The sequence below is a fragment of the Pseudogymnoascus verrucosus genome, assembly GCF_001662655.1.
Source record: "Pseudogymnoascus verrucosus strain UAMH 10579 unplaced genomic scaffold scaffold_10, whole genome shotgun sequence".
Taxonomy (NCBI): Eukaryota; Fungi; Ascomycota; class Leotiomycetes; order Thelebolales; family Thelebolaceae; genus Pseudogymnoascus; species Pseudogymnoascus verrucosus.
The window spans coordinates 419,650-438,949 of NW_017263661.1; the positions used below are offsets into that span (position 1 = coordinate 419,650).

A 19,300-nucleotide genomic window follows, 5' to 3' on the forward strand; every position below is an offset into this window, starting at 1 on the left:
CCATATGAACCAGAGCATGGCTGCCTCGTTTGATCCAGTAGCATTTTGTACGGTCACCTTGGTGTAAGGTTGTTACAGTTGTTTCGGGCAGCGTCTGGGGTGGTGAAGCAAAGTGTGGTGGCAGCGAATTGTAGCAACAGAAAAAAGGAAACGACAGCAAAAGGCACCGACGACAGCAAAGCGCGCGGCGATAGCAACATAGATGGCCTCCGAAATGTTTCCAGCCCGCCTGCAATCATGCGGTTCACGTTGATCTGATGCTCCTGCCCTGGTCTCCGCATCCTTGCATACATTTGTGGCTTGGTGTTTCTATTCCACCAGACGGAAACCTCTTTATCATATGGAGGCCCCGTACCACAAGTGCTGGGGGGGGTGGGTTCCAGCTGTGAACTTCAGCATCTTTGAATCTTTCCAGTCAACAAAGCAGGAAATATGCTTTCTCGTTACATCCTTCAAGACTCAAGGGTAAACAGTTGCTCCATCTTGATATCATTCATTACAGTGAGATTCTGTTTACTTTTACAACCTAGGGTGCCCTGGAGTTTCCCTCTAAACGCCTTGTATGTATGCCACGCTTTACAAATCCAAAACCCATAACCACCCCGCTATAAGCAAGCGCCGGTGTTTCCCAATCCCAATATCCCCATCTGCCCTTCCCCCTATATATACTTACAAACCCTTCTATACATCCCCCCTATCGCACAATTATAAGTCGTTATCGTTCTCACAACCCCCTAATTCCCGCTCCTCCAGTAGAATAAAACGCCCATCCAACGATCTAGGCCACGCTCCCACTCATCGTCATAAACAGCGCCTGCAGCGCCAAACTAATACTCCAGATCCCCACCTTCTTGAACCTGCGCATACGCGCCTGGCTATCCGTCACGTCCTTCGCAAACGCATCATACGTCTCCCCTGACAAGTCCTCCATCAACCCACAATCATAGATCGTCCACGATCCGTCAAACTCATGCGACTTCTTGACGATGCGGCAGTTAATTGGAATGAACGTCTTCCGGGAATTGATGTACGCGACGATGGGCCGGATGAGGGCCTGGTTGATGTAACTCAGATCGCGGGTGAAGAGCGGGACGGCGGCGCGTACATCGTTTAGGTGGACTTTCATGTCCATGATCAGGAAGCGCTTGTCGTGATCGATTGCGTTTTGGGCCTCGAAAGCGGCGCGCTGCTCGGGAGTGTCGAGGTCGGCGGTGTAGGGGTTGTTCTCGAGGAAGTTGCGGTAGCGGTTGGAGGTGACGGTTGCTTCGAGGCGGTCGTAGAGGTCGGACATGACTTTACCGATCGACTCGTCGCTGTCGGCGGGGAACATGATGTCGGCTACGATGTCGACGTTGCCTTCGTAGATCCAGCCGAAGAGGCCCTCGACGCCACGGTTTAGGTGGTCGATTTTGAGACCGTCGATGCGCATGCGGCTGTGCTTCTTCCATACGTCTGGGTTGCCGTATTCGGTGTTGTGTCCTGGGCTGTGGCTTTGGTGGGGGTGGATGTTGAAGAGAGATCCATCGAATGAGCCGGACATTTGGTTAGCGGAGAGGAAGTCGTAGAACAGCCACTGTTTGCGCAGCTGGGGTAACTCGCAGGTGTACACGCTGACGGAGTATGGACGGAATCCTTTCGGTTGGTGTATTGTAAGCAGCAGATCTTCCATCTTAAAATTTTCAATCTCAAAGTCTCCAACCTGGTGCACATGTTTATACAATCTGGGGTCGACATATTCATCAGGCCAAACCACATGTGTCCTGTCGAGAACTCCTCGGACCCCTTTAATCTCAACATCCTTCAAGAGGCCTTTGCCATTCCACCACTTGGCAAAGGACAGTGTGACATTCACCGCGTCGAGAGTAACGTCGAATTGGGTGTAGTTCCCATCATCTTCTAATTCCTCTGGCTCCGCAGAGCCATCTTGGTCTGCCTGTCGCTTTGCTGCAGCCGCAGCAGCAGCTGTTAGGGATGAACCCTTGCTAACTTTGCTCGGTCCCTGACCCGGTCGTCTGGAGACAAAGACGTTTGCAAATGATATGACGCCGTTCCTCCATTTTGGCACAACAGCGCTTTCGAAAACAACCTTCACGCCCGTTGACTGGGTCAAGTAATCACCAACCCATCGAGCAAGTGTTTCTAGATAACAAGTTAGCGCATTTCAGTACCCAGCTACTGCGTTCCAAGAACATACCTTGAGCAACAACTGTATTAATAGCCAAAATGAGAAGTGAAACGAATGTAGTTGTTCCGACTAAGATCCAGACGATATGCCCCAGAACGAACCAAGAAACAAATGCGCTCCAGTCATCCACATTCCAAGGCCGTGAGCTTCTAATGGAAAACCACTTGAACCGAATCTGTAACCTCGACCAGAAGCCCGTCGCAGCAGCCAGCAACTCCTCCTTCGTTGGTCGATGCGGCATCTTGGGAAGGTGCGGAAGGTGGAAATATGAGTGGTTCCCCGCATCTTCAGGAGTGCCTTCTGGCTTCGTGTGTGGCGCGGTCGACTTCTTTGCAGCGTCTTCCTTATCGCCTTCTGGTTTCGTGCTCTTTAGTCGTTTCGCAGTGTTCGGCGGTATTATCGTTGTTTTCTCGCTCGCCCAGGCTTTGTCTGGTATCCTCGGAATTTGCTGGTGTATGTGTCTCCTCCATAGGTTCCCAGCCAAGAGTGAGGTCTGCTTATGTCCGGTCCCTTTGGCTATAAAAGCCGGCCTTCCTAACGCGCCTGCGCGTGCATTATCCGGTCCGCTGGTAGCGGTTTGGTTTCCCAGTATTCCTCGGGAGGAAATACTTTGTCGTCCCCCATGCTGTGTAGTCGCTGTTCGTGATGCCGTCGGCCTGGAATGAACATTTGTTCGGTGTGAAGTTGCAAACCCCCTAATGTGAGGATGCGATGATACCGGCACTGGCGGACGCGATTTCGCTGTGAAAAAAGGGATGGCCGATGACCACAGCTGAGTCCGCAGCTTCGCATGCCCCATATTCGCTGCCATATCTCTCTAGCTCATCATTGTCGTAGCATGAGAGCTGCAGCTTGTCACCTTGTTGAAAGCATGGAAAGCGGTGTTTATATGAGTGCTTAAACTTGTTAATGTGAGTTAAGTTTCACCTCGAATATGCACTTTGTAATGACGGAAACAAAGTTCATAAGCGCCAATCAGCAAGGCTCCTTGGCTTGCGTACCCACAAGTCACTCTCGCCCTCATCCTGGAAAAAAGGTCGAACAGCGGCCCGTGCTGGAAGAAAACACGCTAAGCCTTTTTTGTGATGGGGGGGTTCATGCGATAAACTCACAAAAAAGTCGAGATTAGATCTCTCAGATAAAAGAAAACTGATCGACGACGACGACAACGAAGGGCTTGCGAAAATTTCACACAACCACGGCACCTTCTCTTCCATAAACCATTCATTATCTCCAGCCTTTGAGGTACAAACTGCACCATGTCCGCCCCAACTGCGTTGTTGCGCAACCCAGAAGAAATCATATCTGCACCCGAATCCATCCCACTTCCACAAATTGGTGAGTTCCTCTTCCTGTGGCCCTAGAATCCCATACTGACTATTCCCCAGAAGATGAAGAACTCATCCTCGACACCGAGATGGACGTCGGCGGCGTCTCCCTCATCGCCGCCCCAGCCACGGACGAAATGACCATCGACGAAGAAGGCCGCCCAGTCTTTGCCCCCGCCCAAAACAGCGACGGTCCCGTGCGCATCGACTCGCGCAAAGTCCCCATCCCACCCCACCGCATGTCCCCCCTCAAGAACGAATGGCCCAAGATCTACCCTCCGCTCGTGGAGCACCTCAAGCTGCAGGTGCGCATGAACGTGCCGCGGAAGGCCGTCGAGCTGCGCACGTCAAAGTTCACTACCGATACGGGGGCGCTGCAGAAGGGTGAGGATTTCGTGAAGGCGTTCACGCTGGGCTTTGATACCGATGATGCTATTGCCCTGCTGAGGTTGGACGATTTGTATATTGAGACGTTTGAGATTAAGGATGTGAAGACGCTGCAGGGTGAGCATTTGGGCCGTGCGATCGGTCGTATTGCGGGTAAGGACGGGAAGACGAAGTTTGCGATCGAGAATGCGTCGAAGACGAGAGTGGTGTTGGCGGATAGCAAGATCCATATTCTAGGTGGATTCAAGAATATCAGGATTGCGAGAGAGGCCATAGTGAGCTTGATCTTGGGTTCGCCGCCTGGAAAGGTTTACGGGAACTTGAGGAAGGTCGCCTCGAGAATGAAGGAGAGGTTCTAAGGGATTGGTTGTGGGGTGAAAAGGGGTGGGGGAAGCACGTTGCATAGAGAGGCGTTTGGAGTCAGATACAGTTTATGAAAAGGCATGACGTTGTTGGGCGTTCAACAAAACGATACGAAACTTTCAACGATATATAGTCGATGAATACTATAATGAAAAATAAAATCATTGTATGATAACGGTTCGTGTGCTAGTAGATACGCAATGCGTGCCTGTCTCTCCCGCCCATATTTCCTACATTCAAACCAATGGTATTTTTGAGCGAGTTACATATCCTACTGCCCTCCTCCAATGCGGCTTTGGCTCTCTTGGGTATCCTTGTGCGGCCACTCCCTCAATACATCGAGAGAGAAGGCATGTCAAGGGGGATAACAATAAACTGATTTTCATGCTATGCGTAGTTTCCATTATGATGCGCCTGAACTCCTCGCCACGGTCGTATGCTGGGACGTTTTCCCATTCAAGAGTCGATTCGAGGTGGTGACCTTGACACAGACTTCTTTCCTTTGGATTTAGAGGCACTAGAGCTTCTATATTCATCGTTTCTACGGGTGGTTAGCATATTTACTTCGGGTCTGCTGATCTGTGAGGCGCCTTACGATCTCCGCCTCTCGCCCTCCTTTCTGAAAGTCTCAATAATCCTCAGCATCTCCTTCCTTCCTCCATTAGCATCAACCATCTTCCCACCCATACTCATGCTGATCTTCTCCTTGGCATTCGCGCTCAGCAGCCTCTTAAGCAGCAAATGTCTCATCTGGATGCAAACATAAACCCCGCAATCACTTCCGTTTTCTTGTTGCGGGCTGTCGTCTAGGTTCATAAAACGGAGGGGCTTTCCAATTAATATGCTCAGTTTATGGGTAGCATTGGCGGCTTCGTTGTAGTTTGAGGGCGACATCGAATCGTAGTGAAATGCCACGCCATCAATTATGGAGACCAGAAGTAAGGACCAGTGAGAACCACCTTCGGCCACCGAGACGTTGCGGGCATCGTTTATTGGGAGAAAGATGTGTGTTGTGCGTGTGAAGTCCGGGAGGGCCTCTCTGAGAGTGTGCGGGTTCGGAGTCTGCATAAGCATGAATGCCATCGAGGGTCGGAGAAGAACGATGTGAGACGTTGGGTATTGAGATAGTTGCTCGCGCTCAAGATATCTAATAGGTTAGCTAGGTCGTCTAGTGGTCGAATGTATCGCTTACTCTTCCCAGAAGGAGATTGTCTGGAGGGTATCATTAGCATTGTGTCGACTCAGGCAAGCCAGAAAAACTTACGTTGTCTGTTAACCAGTCATCTTTGAGTGTATCAACATCTTCTTTCGTCACTGCGGGCATATCAGTCTATGTTTGTCGATAAAAGCGAGCGGATATACAAACATCGAGTGTCGTAATCTATGGGGCATATTAGCTTTGTCTTCTTAAACCACCACTGGGCGAGAACTTACAACTCAAGTATGCATCGTCGGGGGAGAGCTGTATAAAACTCGAATTAGCTTTTGGTCTCTTGCGATCCTAGTCTTGGTCTCGTCCGCGCTCATATGGCGAACTTGGTCTCCAGTAGCCCACAGGGTTACCGAGGCAAAGGGTCCATTTAGCAGCGACGCAACAAGAGGTGAGGGCGCAGAATGAAGGCGAAATAAACAAACATACACTATCTCCAAAGTGACGGCTCACTCTTCCCTTGAAAGGATGAAATCCTCCGTCGCGGGGCATCCTTTCACGATTTTCCTGGGCGGAGATGCGACCTGCAAGTTGGTGATGCGGGCTGCGACGCGGGGTCAAACTGCGGGGGAGCGAGGGTCTGGCTTGGTGACTGAGGGGTCCAAAGGACGTCTGCCAGAATAAGATATATTTCGGGGTATTATATATTATATATCGAATATGCCGAAGCCGTTTCGGCTTGTCGACACTGTGGTGGTTCAGTCGCCGCCGCTCCTTCGACGAAGTAGTGAAGGGTACGAATCGCCAAGCGGTCGCTGGTGGGGCTGCGAACAACCAGGAATACCAGAAAGGCCAGGAAAGTTTGGCGAGACCCGACTCGATGGCGTTAAACCTCAACAGGTACAGCTCCGGGAACGATTTAGTATTGGTTAAGTTATGCTAAATAAAGCCAACTACCAGCCTCGTCATAAGCTGCGGTCCGTTTTACTCGTAGTAGTACTGGTGAACTGGCGCGCGCCTCATTCAATTTCAGAGTTTTATGAACACCACAGCCTCATTTACACCCTGCAGCTTCTCAATACCGCCAATGGCTATGCTATGACGTAGCAGTTGTGGATATACACAATTGAGCTGCGGCAGCTTACTTTGCGGCCGATAAGAATCACTTGGCGCTAGCGACGAAGAGAGAAGCAAGCCTCACTGACGCGTGCACTGTTCAGCATCAGTGTCACAGAATACAGTATTCACTGCGCATAGCAGTAGATATGGAAGATGCACCCTATGACTCGTCGCCTCCGAGGCATGGCCACATCCCACGGCTCAAAGGGTTCCTTCCGCTCAACGATGAGAGCCCAATGGCGTTGCATAACGCAGGTGTCTTGAATTCGTTGATACGAACACGCTCCAATACGTCGCTCCATAGGCTGAGACGCCCTCCATCTATTATCGTCAACGATGAAGAAGTCGGGGAACGAGTATCATGGCGATGGGATGGCGAAGATTCGCCCCAGTTGCGAAGAGCAAGCTCGGTGCTATATGGACCGCAGATGCGAAGTATGCGATTAATTGGAAATAGTAACCCGAGATATAACTGGAAGAGATACTGGAAGACTGAGGAGGAATTAAAGCTCATGAAAAAGCCAATGTAAGTGTTCTTCTTCCAATGCTTGGTTTTGTACCCCGCGGTTCCTGGGTACCTGTGGGACGCTGTGCGGCTGTGAAACATTGTGGCCAAGCCCAAAGACTTGGTGCTCTCAGATCGTATACTGACTTCAACAGTCGCCAGTACTACGAGCGAACAAACTTGCTCATCCAGCAATACATTTATATTGACCGCCTCCTCGATTCCTCGCTGCCTCACGATTTGCTCAATGAGTATAACATCAGTCGCGATCAACCCGATGTTCCAGCAACCATATCTGAAGAACAACCATCTGCAAATGAAGACCCTGGAAGCCGAACAGAGCCCAATGGCACCAGTTCAAACAACAAGAAGATAAAGCGGACCCCTAGGGACTTGTACAAAGTTCCCTCCGAAGATACGCCACTTTTGGAGTTCTCAGACGACGAGGATGGCCCAAGACCAGAAATACCTGGCATGAGCGATGACAGTGTCGAAAGTGGTGATAGGATCGTTCAGCTTGCCATATATGTAAATCTGGCCGCAAACATTGTTCTGCTGGGAGGTAAAATGGCAGTCATTGTACTCACGAGCTCGTTGTCCGTCCTGGCATCCCTTGTAGATGGTGCACTCGACCTTTTGAGTACAGTTATTGTGTGGACGACAACAAGGTTGATCGCTAGGCAGGATCGGTATCGTTATCCTGTTGGGCGGCGACGCCTTGAACCAATCGGTGTACTGGTATTTTCAGTCATCATGGTAACCTGCTTTTTCCAAGTTGCCCTGGAGTGTTTCAACCGTTTGAACTCGGGAGACCACTCCATCATCCAGCTTGGCGTACCATCCATCGCCATCATGGCTTCGACTGTGGTAATCAAAGCCCTGTGCTGGCTTTGGTGCCGAGTCATCAAGAACTCGAGCGTGCAGGCGCTGGCGCAAGATGCTGAAACAGACGTCATCTTCAATATATTCTCTATAATATTTCCTCTAGGTAAGTTTTTATTCCTGCTGCTATATAGGCACTATTCTGATATTTATAGTTGGATATTACGCGAATCTCTGGTGGCTTGACGGGCTCGGTGGTCTTCTCCTCTCGGCTTACGTTATAATCAACTGGGCTGGCACTTCCGCAGGGCATATCCGCAACCTCACTGGCGCCGCCGCTACTGCTGACGAGCGCAACGTGCTTCTCTACCTGACCATGCGGTTTGCAAAGACCATAAAACAGATCCAGGGCTTGGAAGCTTACCATTCAGGGGATAAACTCAATGTGGAGGTCGATATAGTTCTCGATGAGACGACGAGCCTGCGAGATAGCCATGATTTAGGAGAGAGTCTTCAGTATGTTTTGGAGTCGGTGCCGACGGTGGATAGGGCATTTGTACATCAAGATTATGCAAGCTGGAACTTGCCGAGTCATATGCAACAGCAGGCGGAGTAAGGTAGTTTGGTATAGCGGAGTTGGGTTGGGTTTGAAGGTGTGAGTTGGACATACTGTGATATCCCCTCTGTTTCCGTATGTTATAGACATATATATGTATTACAGATCCTTACTTCAATATCGCTATTCCATGTGTGTGACGAGTGCTTTTCATTCATTATTATCCAATCCTGCTCACGTGGGGATTCATTATCCATATCGATCTCCCATCGCATAAGACCATTACTCCCCAAAATGAATACACTCCTCCCTCAACCTCGTCAAGCCAGCAAACGCCTTCTTGGTAAACATCTCCAAATCCGGCTCCCTCTCCTCCTTCCCGTCCCTCCCACCATCATAAGCCTCCACACTCCACCAGCTCCTCGCTCCGGTATCAAGCACCTTCCTGGCTATCTCAATAACGGGAAAGTACCCCCCTTCAAACGGCAACGGCCTGTAGTTATAGTTCCATACCGACTTCAGCTTCGTGTCCTCATTCATCTCCGCGCTCAGCGGCGCCTTAGGTCTCCACGCATCACTAATCTGAAGTAGGTAGACCTTCTCCGCCGGCACCGTCGTAGACATATCATACAGGCTGTCCCCGAAATTCTTCCCCAGCTCCTCAGGTGAAACCCCACCATGGAGCCCATTAGCCGTTGTAGGGTCGGCGTACTCCGCCGCCGTGATCTGGAAGGTGTCGAGACACAACCCGCAGTTCGTACGGTCGACGGCTTTGACAACCTGCCAGCCGTCTTTCCATGTCGATGACACCGTTGCCCAGGAGCGCGCCTCGTACGCTAATTTGAATCCCTCTTCAGCTAACATATCCGACAATCCCTTCAGGTCGCGGACTGCATCCATACGCGACCGACTCAGAGGCGGGATCGGCGCATCATTACTCCCGACTTGGAGCATATCCGTCTCAAGGCCCTTCATGATCTTGATCCAACCTCTCGCCTTCTTGAACGCCGCCATCCGCTCGTCGCTGTGCTCGGGCCAGCCTTCGAAGTTGGAGAAGGCCTGGAGGACTACTATCTTGAGGTTCTGTGCGGCGCAGAGGTTGTGGACCTCGCAGGCTGCTTCGGAGAGGCCGTCGTAGTCATCTTCTTCGACGTCGCGGAGGAGGTGGATGTTGGCGAAGGAGACGAGGTCGTCGAAGGCGAGCTCGATGCCGGTGAAGCCTGCTTGGGCTATGGCGTAGAGCTTGGAGTGGAGGGGGGTGCTGGAGTAGCCAACGGAGACCGTTGCGATGGAGAAGGGGATTGAAGAGAGAGATGAGTCTTGGCCTGACATCTTACTGTTTGTTTGGGAGGAGATGGGATATAGAGATGTGTCTTGGCCTGTCATCTTGCTGTTTGTTTGGGCAGTCCAGAAATGTTGGGGGGCGATAAGTAGGGCACCATGGGACTATGGGCAAAGGAGGAGGGTTGTGTGAGAATGTCGTCATCTTCATATGTTCACGTGACTTTATATCGTGTGTGGTTGGCACAGTGGCTCCCTTAGCCCCAAATAAGGCATAATATGATATTGAAAGGCCTTATGATACCTGTGGGTGCGTCTGGATGGTTTTAGGGCCGTCATCGTTTGTGGTTGGGCGTAGATGTCCCATTGTGGTGTTTTAGCCGTCTCGTAGCACCTGTTGTGTCGCGCTCTACTGTGAGCACTCTTCAGACGCCACATCGGCTCTGATATGTGCTCCGTGGTATGGGTATACTCTCTCGACCACTGCCTTTCCTTCTTCCCGTTGCAGCCATTCCTCAGCTCTTAACAAACTCCGGCTTCTGCTCCAAAGTCTGGCTGATAAACCCCCTCAGCGCAGCCCACTTATTCGACGTCGCCGCCGCCGCCGCAGCATGCGGCTGTCCCTCCATCACCGGCGCCGTCTCCGTAGTCGCACTCAACTGCGCCATATTCTTTCCAAACCTCTCCCTCTCCATCTTCTCCAACTTCTCCCTCCTCTTCGTCGCCCCCGGCCTACTCTTCAAACTCCTATGCTTAATTTTCGCATCCCCCACAATCCTCTCCCCTCCATTCCCATCATCGTCGAAATCGGGCAGCGCATCCGCCAGACTCTCAAGGGTGGCGACGAGCTTCTTGCTGGGCCGCCTGCGCTTCAGCGTCTTGGTGTTGGCTTTCTCGATGCGGTTCACGAATGCTGAGTGCTTGATGGTGCGCTTGTCCTTCTTGGTGTTGAGGAAGTCGTCCGAGACGCCGGCGCCGAAGGAGGAGGAGGGTTGGTAGTTGGCGGGGCGGGTCATCATGCCTGATCCCGCTCGCGAGACCTTTGCGCGGATGGAACTGCGTTTTTTGGGAGCGACGGGCGCCTGGGGTTTGTTAGCTTTTGCGCATTGGTTGGTGGGGGTATTGTATAGGTGACTACGAACCATGATTGCGGTTGGGTTGGGGTGGAGAGTCTGAAGATGGGAGAGAAGCGCCTTGCTGGTTGTCGTAAAATTTGAAATCTTACAAGGGTCGTTGAATTTACAAGTGGAAAGTTCGTCAGATCTCGCGAATCGACGCTAATATAGAGTTTGGGGGCTCCATGTGTGGGTCTTAAACTCAACCCCGCATTTCAAGCTTCGCACAGAGGAGAGGAATTGCAAAGCTGCACATGTCTTACTGGGAACCGATATTTAATTATAATATTGTATTGAGTTTGGCTCCGATAAGCTTCAAGCTATAAGTCTAGTCTAATCGTACTTCTTTATAAGCTGTTCCATATAGCGCGTTTGAAAGCCACGTTGTCGATGATATTGTGATACATGTTTTGGGCAAGACATTGAGCAAACCCCCCACGACCAAAACAATTTCAGCCCACAAGCAATACCACAGCATTAATTTTTAATCCGGCTCTTCCACGTCCCATCCTCCACACAAAATTTTCTCTCATTCATGACCTTCTGCAACTTATGCTGTCTCGTCCGCCACTGCGCTTCAAGGTTGCCAAGATCTTCCCACTCCGAGTTCAGAGCAATGGTGGAATCTCTTGTCTGCTTAAAACTGCGTGTAACTTTCTGCAGCGTGTTCAAAAACTGCGACTCGAGTTCACGTCTATCGGCGCTCGCCTCACGTTCAAGTTCTTCGACAAGCTTCGTCCCATTCCTCGCGTATTCGACTACAATATCGTCAATGGCCGTTTGCTTGTCTACCAAATCCTCAACAAGTATCTAGATACAGGTTAGAATAGAGTAAATTCTAGGTGGATTTCGACTTACTTTGGCGATGGAGAGAATAGTATCAGTCATGCCCTTATAAGGTAGCTGTAAAGTTTTCCTCCACGCTATCAAGGGGGCGAGCGGCTCTTCCTCCTCACTTGATGCAACTGACGCTTTATCGTCAGCGATATCAGAAGAGCATGCACTGTTGCTGAAACTAATGGACCTTGCACGTCTCCATTGGTATTGATTTTCCGGCTCCACCAAGGTCTTCTCCGGATCATGAACCGTCACTTCACGCTCGATTACGAAAGAGCGTTTTCGTGGTTGACCATTGGATCCCTTCAACGGAGGCTGGGGCTGAGGTTCAATCGATATCGTAACCTTTGATCTTGCCGGTCGTTCTCCTTTGAGGCGCTTTGCAAAATTGCTCAACTGCCTTGGTTGCCTTTCCTCAAAGGGGTTCACGGAATTGACAGTGGAAGCGTGATCTGTCTCTGGGATGACTTCCAACTTCTTTCCAGCCGTGGTTGGCCTAGACAATAAATACCGTGGGATGATGGAAGCCTCCTTTTCTCGACCAAAATATTGTGGCTTCCGGTTCGGGGAGGGGCCATCAAAGTTCTGTATCATAGTGGGCTCATCGTCGAGAACAAGGCGCATATCATCGTCGGGGTCGTCGAAGGGTCCCTTTTCAGTCGCGATGTCCTTGTTTTGACTGATGTGGGTCATTTTCCATGGAATAGAAAGCGTTCTTCTTCTAATTTGCGCCACGTTTGCTGTTTCCTCGACCGTAGGTCTCGCATGTGGGCTCCCATTCTCATCTACACGGGATTGGGAGCTGCATATAAGGCTGTCTTGCTGCGAAGCAAATGGGGTGCTTGACTTCAACCGGTGAGGTAGCATATTTGGTATATCGTCGTTGCAAGCATCATCATCTACAGCCTTACTGACAGGAATGTCCACCGTTTTAAGTCTTTTCGGAGGAGAAGCTTCCATGTGTGGTGTAGGCTCTGGGCCTGGCCGTTTTCTTGATTGACCAAACGCTGCTGCATTCACGAGCTTTGCCATGTCCGTTTTAGAGCTCGAATTCTCAACAGGCTTCGGCTTCAGCGCGCTAGAGACACCCTTATTCTTGGGACCTTTTTTTCCAAAAGCCACAATTGGGGTTTTGCGAGACAAATGATCGTCAACGAGATGGGCAGAGGAATTTCGTAGCTTGGTCGGGACCACTGCTGGGGGAGCAACTGGATGGGGGAGATGCACCATTGCTGGAGTTGACTGGTCCTCGGGAGATAGGTCACTGGGTGCTTCGAGGAAAGCAGGGATAGAGCTTTCAGTTTTGGCTGCTGTAGCTAATGTAGTCTTTTCATCTAGTTTTGACATTGCAGCTTGTGCAATTACCGGTGGCTGGTGGGGTTCAATATCTCCAGAATCTTCACTTTCTTCATCACTGCTGATGTAAATCATTTCGACTTCTTTCGCGGGTGTGGTTGCAGGCGATTTTCCAGTAGCTACTGGGTTTGTCTTCTGCTCAGGCGGCTCGGGCAATGACTCCGCCTCAGGCAGTGGAACCACTTTCTCTCTCTCCTTCCCTTTCAAGCTGACTTTTGCTTTGGATTTCGACTGTTTTTGAGGTGCGCGGGTTGCTTTCTGGGCAGATTTCCCATACACCCGAGCCTTACGTTGTGGTTCAGAAGACTCGACCACATGGCCAAATATATCCGTCATTTTGCTTGCTATTGTCGTCGCTGCATTCACTGGTGGCATTGGAGTCAAAGGCGGTTCATCGTCCATGTTCGGCAGTTCATGATCATGAAATGCCTCTTCAAAAAAGCTTTCATGTCGCTGTAGAGGATCAAGTATATCCGATTCCATGTGCTGACCTCCATCTGACTCCATGTGTTGACCCCCTGTATCAGAATGGGACATTTCTATGTCATTTGGTACAGACTTTCTGACCTTAAGTGCTGCCTTTGGCCTGAGCAGGTGTTTCTTTCTGCCCCTTTTAGGCTTCGTAACGACCGCCGCGGCGAACAGCGGATTTTCCTTCCCGTCAGCTTGTTCCACTTTTACTAGCTTTGTCGATGACGGTTTATTGGCGCGGTTGCTTGGACCGGGCCTGGTGTCATTCTGATCATCCGTATCATCAGCGAATTCGTTTGCCGTCTCTTTTACGGGTAAGGCATTTCGCCTAGTAGCCCGGCGAGTACGGTCAGGAACATCTGGCTCGGACTTTCTCTTCTTAGAAGCTGCTTTGCCGTCTTCCACAGGCTTCTTCAGAGGAAGAGTGGTAGATTTTGGAGAATCGGGTTCTATGTTCCAGCTTTTGTCTTGGTTTTCACTGTGCTGCTTCGTTGCCTTCTCCGGTGCATCGGCCTTCTTTGAAAGACCTAATGGCTTCTTACTCTTCAATGCTTGTTTCTTTTTTGGCCGTACGGTGACAGGTGGTATTTTAATTAACTCGTCGGTGGATCCATCGTGTTGCATAGGTAGAAGGGCATCGTCAGCCGGATTGTTGGGAAAGGCTATCAATGGACTCTGGTGAATGCGTGGGCTAGACGACCCAAACTCATCCGAGGTATTAATGGTCACTCCTGACACATCGTTGACTTCAGTCCTTGTATTCATCTTTGTGGGCGCGTGATGAAGAGGTTTGCTTGTCTTTCCTACTCTGCTGATGTCACTTTGTTGTTGTGTTCTGGATGTCGTCAATATTGGCAGCACGCGCTCCGGTAGTCGAAGTCTACTGTTAGGTGGAGCAGCTGCAATTGAGCTCCTCAAATGGCGGTCATGGGCTACAGGGCTCGCATCATATAGGTTGCCGCCATTGTCAATAGTATTCTGGCCCTTCTTCGTAGGCAGCTTTTTGTATTGGATGATAGGGCTGCTATGGGCGGCCATACCTACACCAACAAAAGAATCTGCAAATGATTCTTCGCGTGGACTCTCGGTATCATGGTTGTTCGCATGGGTATCACTGATACCTTGAGCTTCAATAGCTTTTGCATTGATATCGTAGTTTCTGTTGAGGACAAGTCCCGTGTCAACTTGAGAGGTTCTCCTGAAGCTGGTTTGCTTGGTAGCTTTTTTATTGGTATCTGTACGATTCCCGTAGGGGATCGAGTCCTCGTCGCTTTGAGAGTCGTCAAGGAAGCTGATTTTCTTGGTAACTTTTGGGTTGGTATCTTTGCGGTTACCATCGAGGGCCAGTCCCTCGTTGCCTTGAGAGACTTTCATGGAGCTGTTTCGCTTGATAGCCTTGGCTGTGTTGCCGCCGTTTAAGTTCAATCCATCGTTGCTTTGAGACGCTTTAATGAAGCTAGTTTTCTTGGTAGGTTCAGAATCATCGGTATGTCCCGACATCGCTTCATTATCGGAAGCCGTGTCTTGCCTTCTAGTCTCACTATTAAGCTTCGCTCCACATTGTTGAACAACTTTGCCGATACTTGTGGCGAGGGTCGTGTCCCTGAATGTCAATTGCACAACAGAAAGCTCTGACGGGCTTGAGTTCACATAAGCTTGATTCCCCCCAGTGCACTTGACGTGTAGAATGAGATCGGCGGGAGGCTCAGTCCCTATACTCCTATCAAGTGATGTTGGCTCAACTCGAACATCCGAGATCAGATGGAATGGAATGTCGATGGCGGTGTCAAAACCCTTCTTTTCTGAATGTACATAGATATATACGCAATCCGCAAGGACCACACTTATGCTCCTGTGGCATATCGAGATAGCCTTGGTGTTCAGAAACTCCGGAAAAGTGACCATATTTAGTGCAAAATCTATAGTCCCGTTGCTAAACTGATTTAGCAAATTATCACTCCATGATGGGTAGCACAACTCACTTCTCCGTGCCAGCTATCTTGTCCCAGATATCATCAAGATAACTTGAGAACCTTTTGTCCCATTGTGAGGCTGAAGGAGCTTGCTCCGGGTATTGGGCAATGATCTCTTTATCTGTTTCGACGGGAAATAACCATTCTTTTGGAATAATATCAGAGGCGGTAAGGGTCGTCAAAATCCGCCCAGAAAGAGTCCTCAATATTTCATTTCCTTCATACAAGATCTGGGAGCCAAGTTTTCGGCTAAAACGTTCACGTTAGTGGCGTGAACGAGATGCTCATTTAGCTTTACTAACCGTTTTTCATCTGGGATGAATCCAATCATTCCTACATTCTCGTCGGAGTGAGAGGTAAGCTCGAGGATCAAGAGGCCGACCTAGAGGCTGTCAGCATTTCTGTCAGCAATCCTTCCGTGCATGGTATGCAAATTACCCATCGTCTCGTCTTGTATGATTCGCTTTTATCACAGAATGTGACGAAGATTAGTTCCAAACAGTCCTTGCTGATATCAGACAGTGATTTTTGGATGTCGTCTGCTGCTTCCTGCTTCTTGTTTGCGTTGTGTAGAAATTCCTGGGCACAGTCAGAATGGACGAGCATATGCAGACGTATCACTTACAGCTAACAAGTACAACCCACGGTCTCTCAACAGGGAGTTCCCTGCGTGAATGAGGATCCGAACTATGGCGACGAACGCACTTGGGTGAAGTTCGCTGCAAGCTTCCGGGAATGCACCTATGGCGGATACAGTTCTCTCCACTATGTCAGTGGCCACCTTTTGATCAGTTTGCCCGAGCCGTGCCAGAGTAGCTTTCATCTTCTTGATGATGCTCTCGGAAAGTCTACTCAAGTTAAGGATAGCACTTGGAGTTGAATTCGCGGTCTTACCGTAGAAACACATTTCGGCCCAAGGATGACTCGAGGTATTGAAGAAAGTCTTCAAAGGGACAACTATTCGGATCTCTTGATGGGCTGCTCAACAATCTTAAGACTGGTGGTGACCTAGTCCGTTTCGACCTATGTCCAGCCATTTTTGAGCGGCTACCCTCCACCGAGCAGCCGTCGTTGGTTTCAACTGTGGTATGTCATCAATGAAAGAGGTGGCTTCTAATTTATACAGATATTCGAATCTATCTGACCAGTGTCTGCCTCACTGATTTGACGATTGTGGCAATGGCCAATTGAGAGAGACTGATGGAGGAAATGGGGGAGAGTGGTAGAGTAGGCTGGGCAGAATAGCTGGTCTCAAGGGCCAACCACCCATCACCTGACCTACCCCCAAGTTGGCCTCACACCAATATCAACTAGAAATAAAGGGGACAAGATAAATTTGTATATATTGTAGTGAAAGATAGAATTCTAGCTGTACACCAGAGATAAATTATGTACATGAAAAGCGTCTGGACCTTTGAAAGATGAAGATCCTGGTAGCACAACAGCAAAGAGACGCCAACGGAAGTCGAATACACTGAGGATATTATATCATCGCAGTTAAACCTATCCTTGAGAAACGGAATACAACTGTAGATTGCTGAACCTCGACGAAACGGAATGCAACTGTAGCTTGTTGAACCTTGACGAAACTGGCCCACCAACACGCCCCAATATAAGAAACAAAGACTCTTACTGTATCTTTGCAATGTAAGAAGTATCTGAACGAATGATTGCCCTCGTATGGATATGATATCAATGGCTGACGCGTGAGACGGGTAGACTCTCGACATGTCCAATCGCAAACTTCACATCAGTTTATCCATCGAAAGAGATACGAATCCGCGGAGAAACACGATAAGAAATAGTTATAAATACGATAAGAGAAAGCCAGGCTTAACACCTATCGACGAAGAATAAGAGGGAGAAGTTCAACCAACAGTCTCGAATCTTGACCAAGAAACGCGTATACGGCATAGCATTGGACATAGCCTGATCAAACCTGACGGGCGCAGAGGATGAAATAAAGTGTTCCATACAAACACAGCCAGCTAGCTTTTTTGCCAAGTTATGGTAGTCAGATCAGGCGCGGCCATTGCTGACAGATATTATAGGCTCCAGTGTTGCCAAGGAGTCATATAGCTAGGTTGGCGATGATGATGATGTGTCATTTTGGGCCCTGACAACTCTGATACATCTGAATCCACCGGAGTTTGGACGTGAACCGTACTGGTTGACTGCATGAACTGTATCTTTAGAAACCCAGTCGGGGTATATTTTCAGGGCCAATCTTACAAAGCAGTCGCTGAGTGGTTTAGAGTGCAGATATGATTGGGTGGTCTCATGTCGCCCTAGCCATGGGCTTACTGCACTCCACATTATCGGGGTACGGTGAAAGACAAACCTCCGTTCCGACGCCCACGTACAGTCCGAAGCGCGCGTCTGACTGTTTTTTCTAACTTCTATATTGAGTATAGGCAGAACTTTGCTCACGTCACTCTTTAGCCCTCGTTATTGAAGTTAATTTAGAAATGAACTTCTCCCGCACTCATTTTTGACTCATTGCAGTGATATTCCTCTGTTAAAGCTTCCAGTTCTTCCACAGAGCATTGGGATTCATTTGACATCCACAGTCGCTTCTATCCATATTTGACCCTTACCCTCCACGAATCCACGACAATGAGGAGATCCGCGTCCAAGGAGAGCGTCGGCGCTGCGGCTCACAAACAAGATGGAGCATCATCAGTAGTTTCCTACCTGGCAAACACGCTGCTGAAAGAGAAGGCCGTGGAGCCCACCCCCGCCACCAGCGACGACGAATCCAGCGGTGAAAACATCTTCTACCTAGCCTATGGCTCCAACCTAGCCAGGAAAACCTTCCTCGGGATGCGCGGCATCAGGCCGCTCTCCCAGAAGAACGTCCACTGCCCCTCCCTAACGCTCACCTTCGACCTGGGCGGCTTCCCCTACCTCGAGCCCTGCTTCGCCAACACACGTTACACCACTGATGTCCCCCCACCCGGACCCCCGGGAGTCGATTACCACAAGACGCACTGGAAGAAGGGGGTCGTGGGCGTTGTATACGAGGTCACACAGCAGGATTTCCTGAAGATCATGGCCACTGAGGGCGGCGGCGCAAGCTACCAAGACGTTATCGTCCCCTGCTACCCCCTCGAATCCGATATCAGCGTGGTCCCTGAGGTACCCACCGGCGAGCCCTTCGACGCACACACTCTCTACTGCCCATGGCGGCCCGGCGGACTGAATCGCCCTGATCCGAACCACGCACAGCCGTCACCGCGTTACATGAACCTCCTCACCTCCGGCGCGGCAGAGCACAACCTGCCCGACGAATACCGTGAATACCTTGCCCAGATCCGACCATACGTGGCGACGAGCACGAGGCAGAAGATTGGGCGGATAGCGTTTGCGGTGGTGTGGGCGCCGATATTCCTGCCGATCATGATGATCAGCAGGAAGCTGGTGGACGATAAGGGGGTGGCGCCGGGCTGGTTCAAGGCGATTATGGATGGGCTTAAGGTGGCGATGTGGGGGAGTTATGATATTTTTTATAGGCGGATATATGGGGAGGGTGAGAGGACGGTGGAGAGTGAGCGGCCGCCGAGGTTTGCGGAGGAGAAGGATGAGGTTAGGCCGAAGATTTTGGAGGATAAGATGAGGGATTTGCAGGGTGTTTTGGAGGAGTGTGGGGAATGATTTGTTGGATATATGTAGAGCAGCTGCGACTATTTTGGACGTTATCTTTAGCCTGTTGTTGATAGCATTGTAAATATATCACGATATGTTTTTTCAAAATACGTCTATTTAAAATGGAAATTAATAAATGCTATTATATTCCTCGCAATTATTCAAGCACATCTATACTCTGCATTTGTGAACCCATCTACTCACCCC

General features: G+C 50.0%; 8 protein-coding genes across 8 annotated transcripts; 3 read left to right on the plus strand and 5 right to left on the minus strand.

Annotated features, from left to right (window-relative positions):
* Positions 1 to 475: 475 nt before the first annotated feature.
* On the minus strand, positions 476 to 3,106 carry MDM31 (Mitochondrial distribution and morphology protein 31, mitochondrial precursor). The gene is made up of 2 exons (XM_018272877.2): positions 2,195 to 3,106; positions 476 to 2,139 (listed from the first exon to the last, which is right to left on the minus strand). The coding sequence occupies exons 1-2, from the start codon at positions 2,994 to 2,996 to the stop codon at positions 779 to 781; spliced, it is 2,163 nt and encodes a 720-aa protein (XP_018132510.1). The 5' UTR covers positions 2,997 to 3,106; the 3' UTR covers positions 476 to 778.
* A 229-nt stretch (positions 3,107 to 3,335) lies between these two features.
* On the plus strand, positions 3,336 to 4,436 carry PNO1 (pre-rRNA-processing protein pno1). The gene is made up of 2 exons (XM_018272878.2): positions 3,336 to 3,523; positions 3,574 to 4,436. The coding sequence occupies exons 1-2, from the start codon at positions 3,445 to 3,447 to the stop codon at positions 4,257 to 4,259; spliced, it is 765 nt and encodes a 254-aa protein (XP_018132517.1). The 5' UTR covers positions 3,336 to 3,444; the 3' UTR covers positions 4,260 to 4,436.
* Positions 4,372 to 6,290, minus strand: VE01_03385 (uncharacterized protein). The gene is made up of 7 exons (XM_018272879.2): positions 5,903 to 6,290; positions 5,698 to 5,725; positions 5,630 to 5,644; positions 5,528 to 5,577; positions 5,456 to 5,475; positions 4,859 to 5,410; positions 4,372 to 4,804 (listed from the first exon to the last, which is right to left on the minus strand). The coding sequence occupies exons 1-7, from the start codon at positions 5,963 to 5,965 to the stop codon at positions 4,720 to 4,722; spliced, it is 813 nt and encodes a 270-aa protein (XP_018132516.1). The 5' UTR covers positions 5,966 to 6,290; the 3' UTR covers positions 4,372 to 4,719.
* A 14-nt stretch (positions 6,291 to 6,304) lies between these two features.
* VE01_03386 (uncharacterized protein) lies at positions 6,305 to 8,591 on the plus strand. The gene is made up of 3 exons (XM_018272880.2): positions 6,305 to 7,058; positions 7,193 to 8,025; positions 8,075 to 8,591. Exons 1-3 carry the CDS (start codon positions 6,679 to 6,681, stop codon positions 8,473 to 8,475), a joined length of 1,614 nt encoding a protein of 537 aa, XP_018132515.1. The 5' UTR covers positions 6,305 to 6,678; the 3' UTR covers positions 8,476 to 8,591.
* A 106-nt stretch (positions 8,592 to 8,697) lies between these two features.
* VE01_03387 (uncharacterized protein) lies at positions 8,698 to 9,747 on the minus strand (the record flags this gene model as incomplete). Its single annotated transcript, XM_018272881.1, has 1 exon — positions 8,698 to 9,747. The coding sequence occupies one exon, from the start codon at positions 9,745 to 9,747 to the stop codon at positions 8,698 to 8,700; it is 1,050 nt and encodes a 349-aa protein (XP_018132514.1).
* A 464-nt stretch (positions 9,748 to 10,211) lies between these two features.
* On the minus strand, positions 10,212 to 10,841 carry VE01_03388 (uncharacterized protein; the record flags this gene model as incomplete). The annotated part of the gene is made up of 2 exons (XM_018272882.1): positions 10,212 to 10,778; positions 10,839 to 10,841. The coding sequence occupies 2 exons, from the start codon at positions 10,839 to 10,841 to the stop codon at positions 10,212 to 10,214; spliced, it is 570 nt and encodes a 189-aa protein (XP_018132519.1).
* A 239-nt stretch (positions 10,842 to 11,080) lies between these two features.
* VE01_03389 (uncharacterized protein) lies at positions 11,081 to 16,709 on the minus strand. The gene is made up of 7 exons (XM_018272883.2): positions 16,343 to 16,709; positions 16,074 to 16,296; positions 15,887 to 16,027; positions 15,751 to 15,830; positions 15,458 to 15,697; positions 11,670 to 15,408; positions 11,081 to 11,621 (listed from the first exon to the last, which is right to left on the minus strand). The coding sequence occupies exons 1-7, from the start codon at positions 16,483 to 16,485 to the stop codon at positions 11,289 to 11,291; spliced, it is 4,899 nt and encodes a 1,632-aa protein (XP_018132518.1). The 5' UTR covers positions 16,486 to 16,709; the 3' UTR covers positions 11,081 to 11,288.
* An 809-nt stretch (positions 16,710 to 17,518) lies between these two features.
* On the plus strand, positions 17,519 to 19,202 carry VE01_03390 (uncharacterized protein). The gene has a single exon (XM_018272884.2). It carries the CDS (start codon positions 18,065 to 18,067, stop codon positions 19,100 to 19,102), a length of 1,038 nt encoding a protein of 345 aa, XP_018132408.1. The 5' UTR covers positions 17,519 to 18,064; the 3' UTR covers positions 19,103 to 19,202.
* Positions 19,203 to 19,300: the final 98 nt, after the last annotated feature.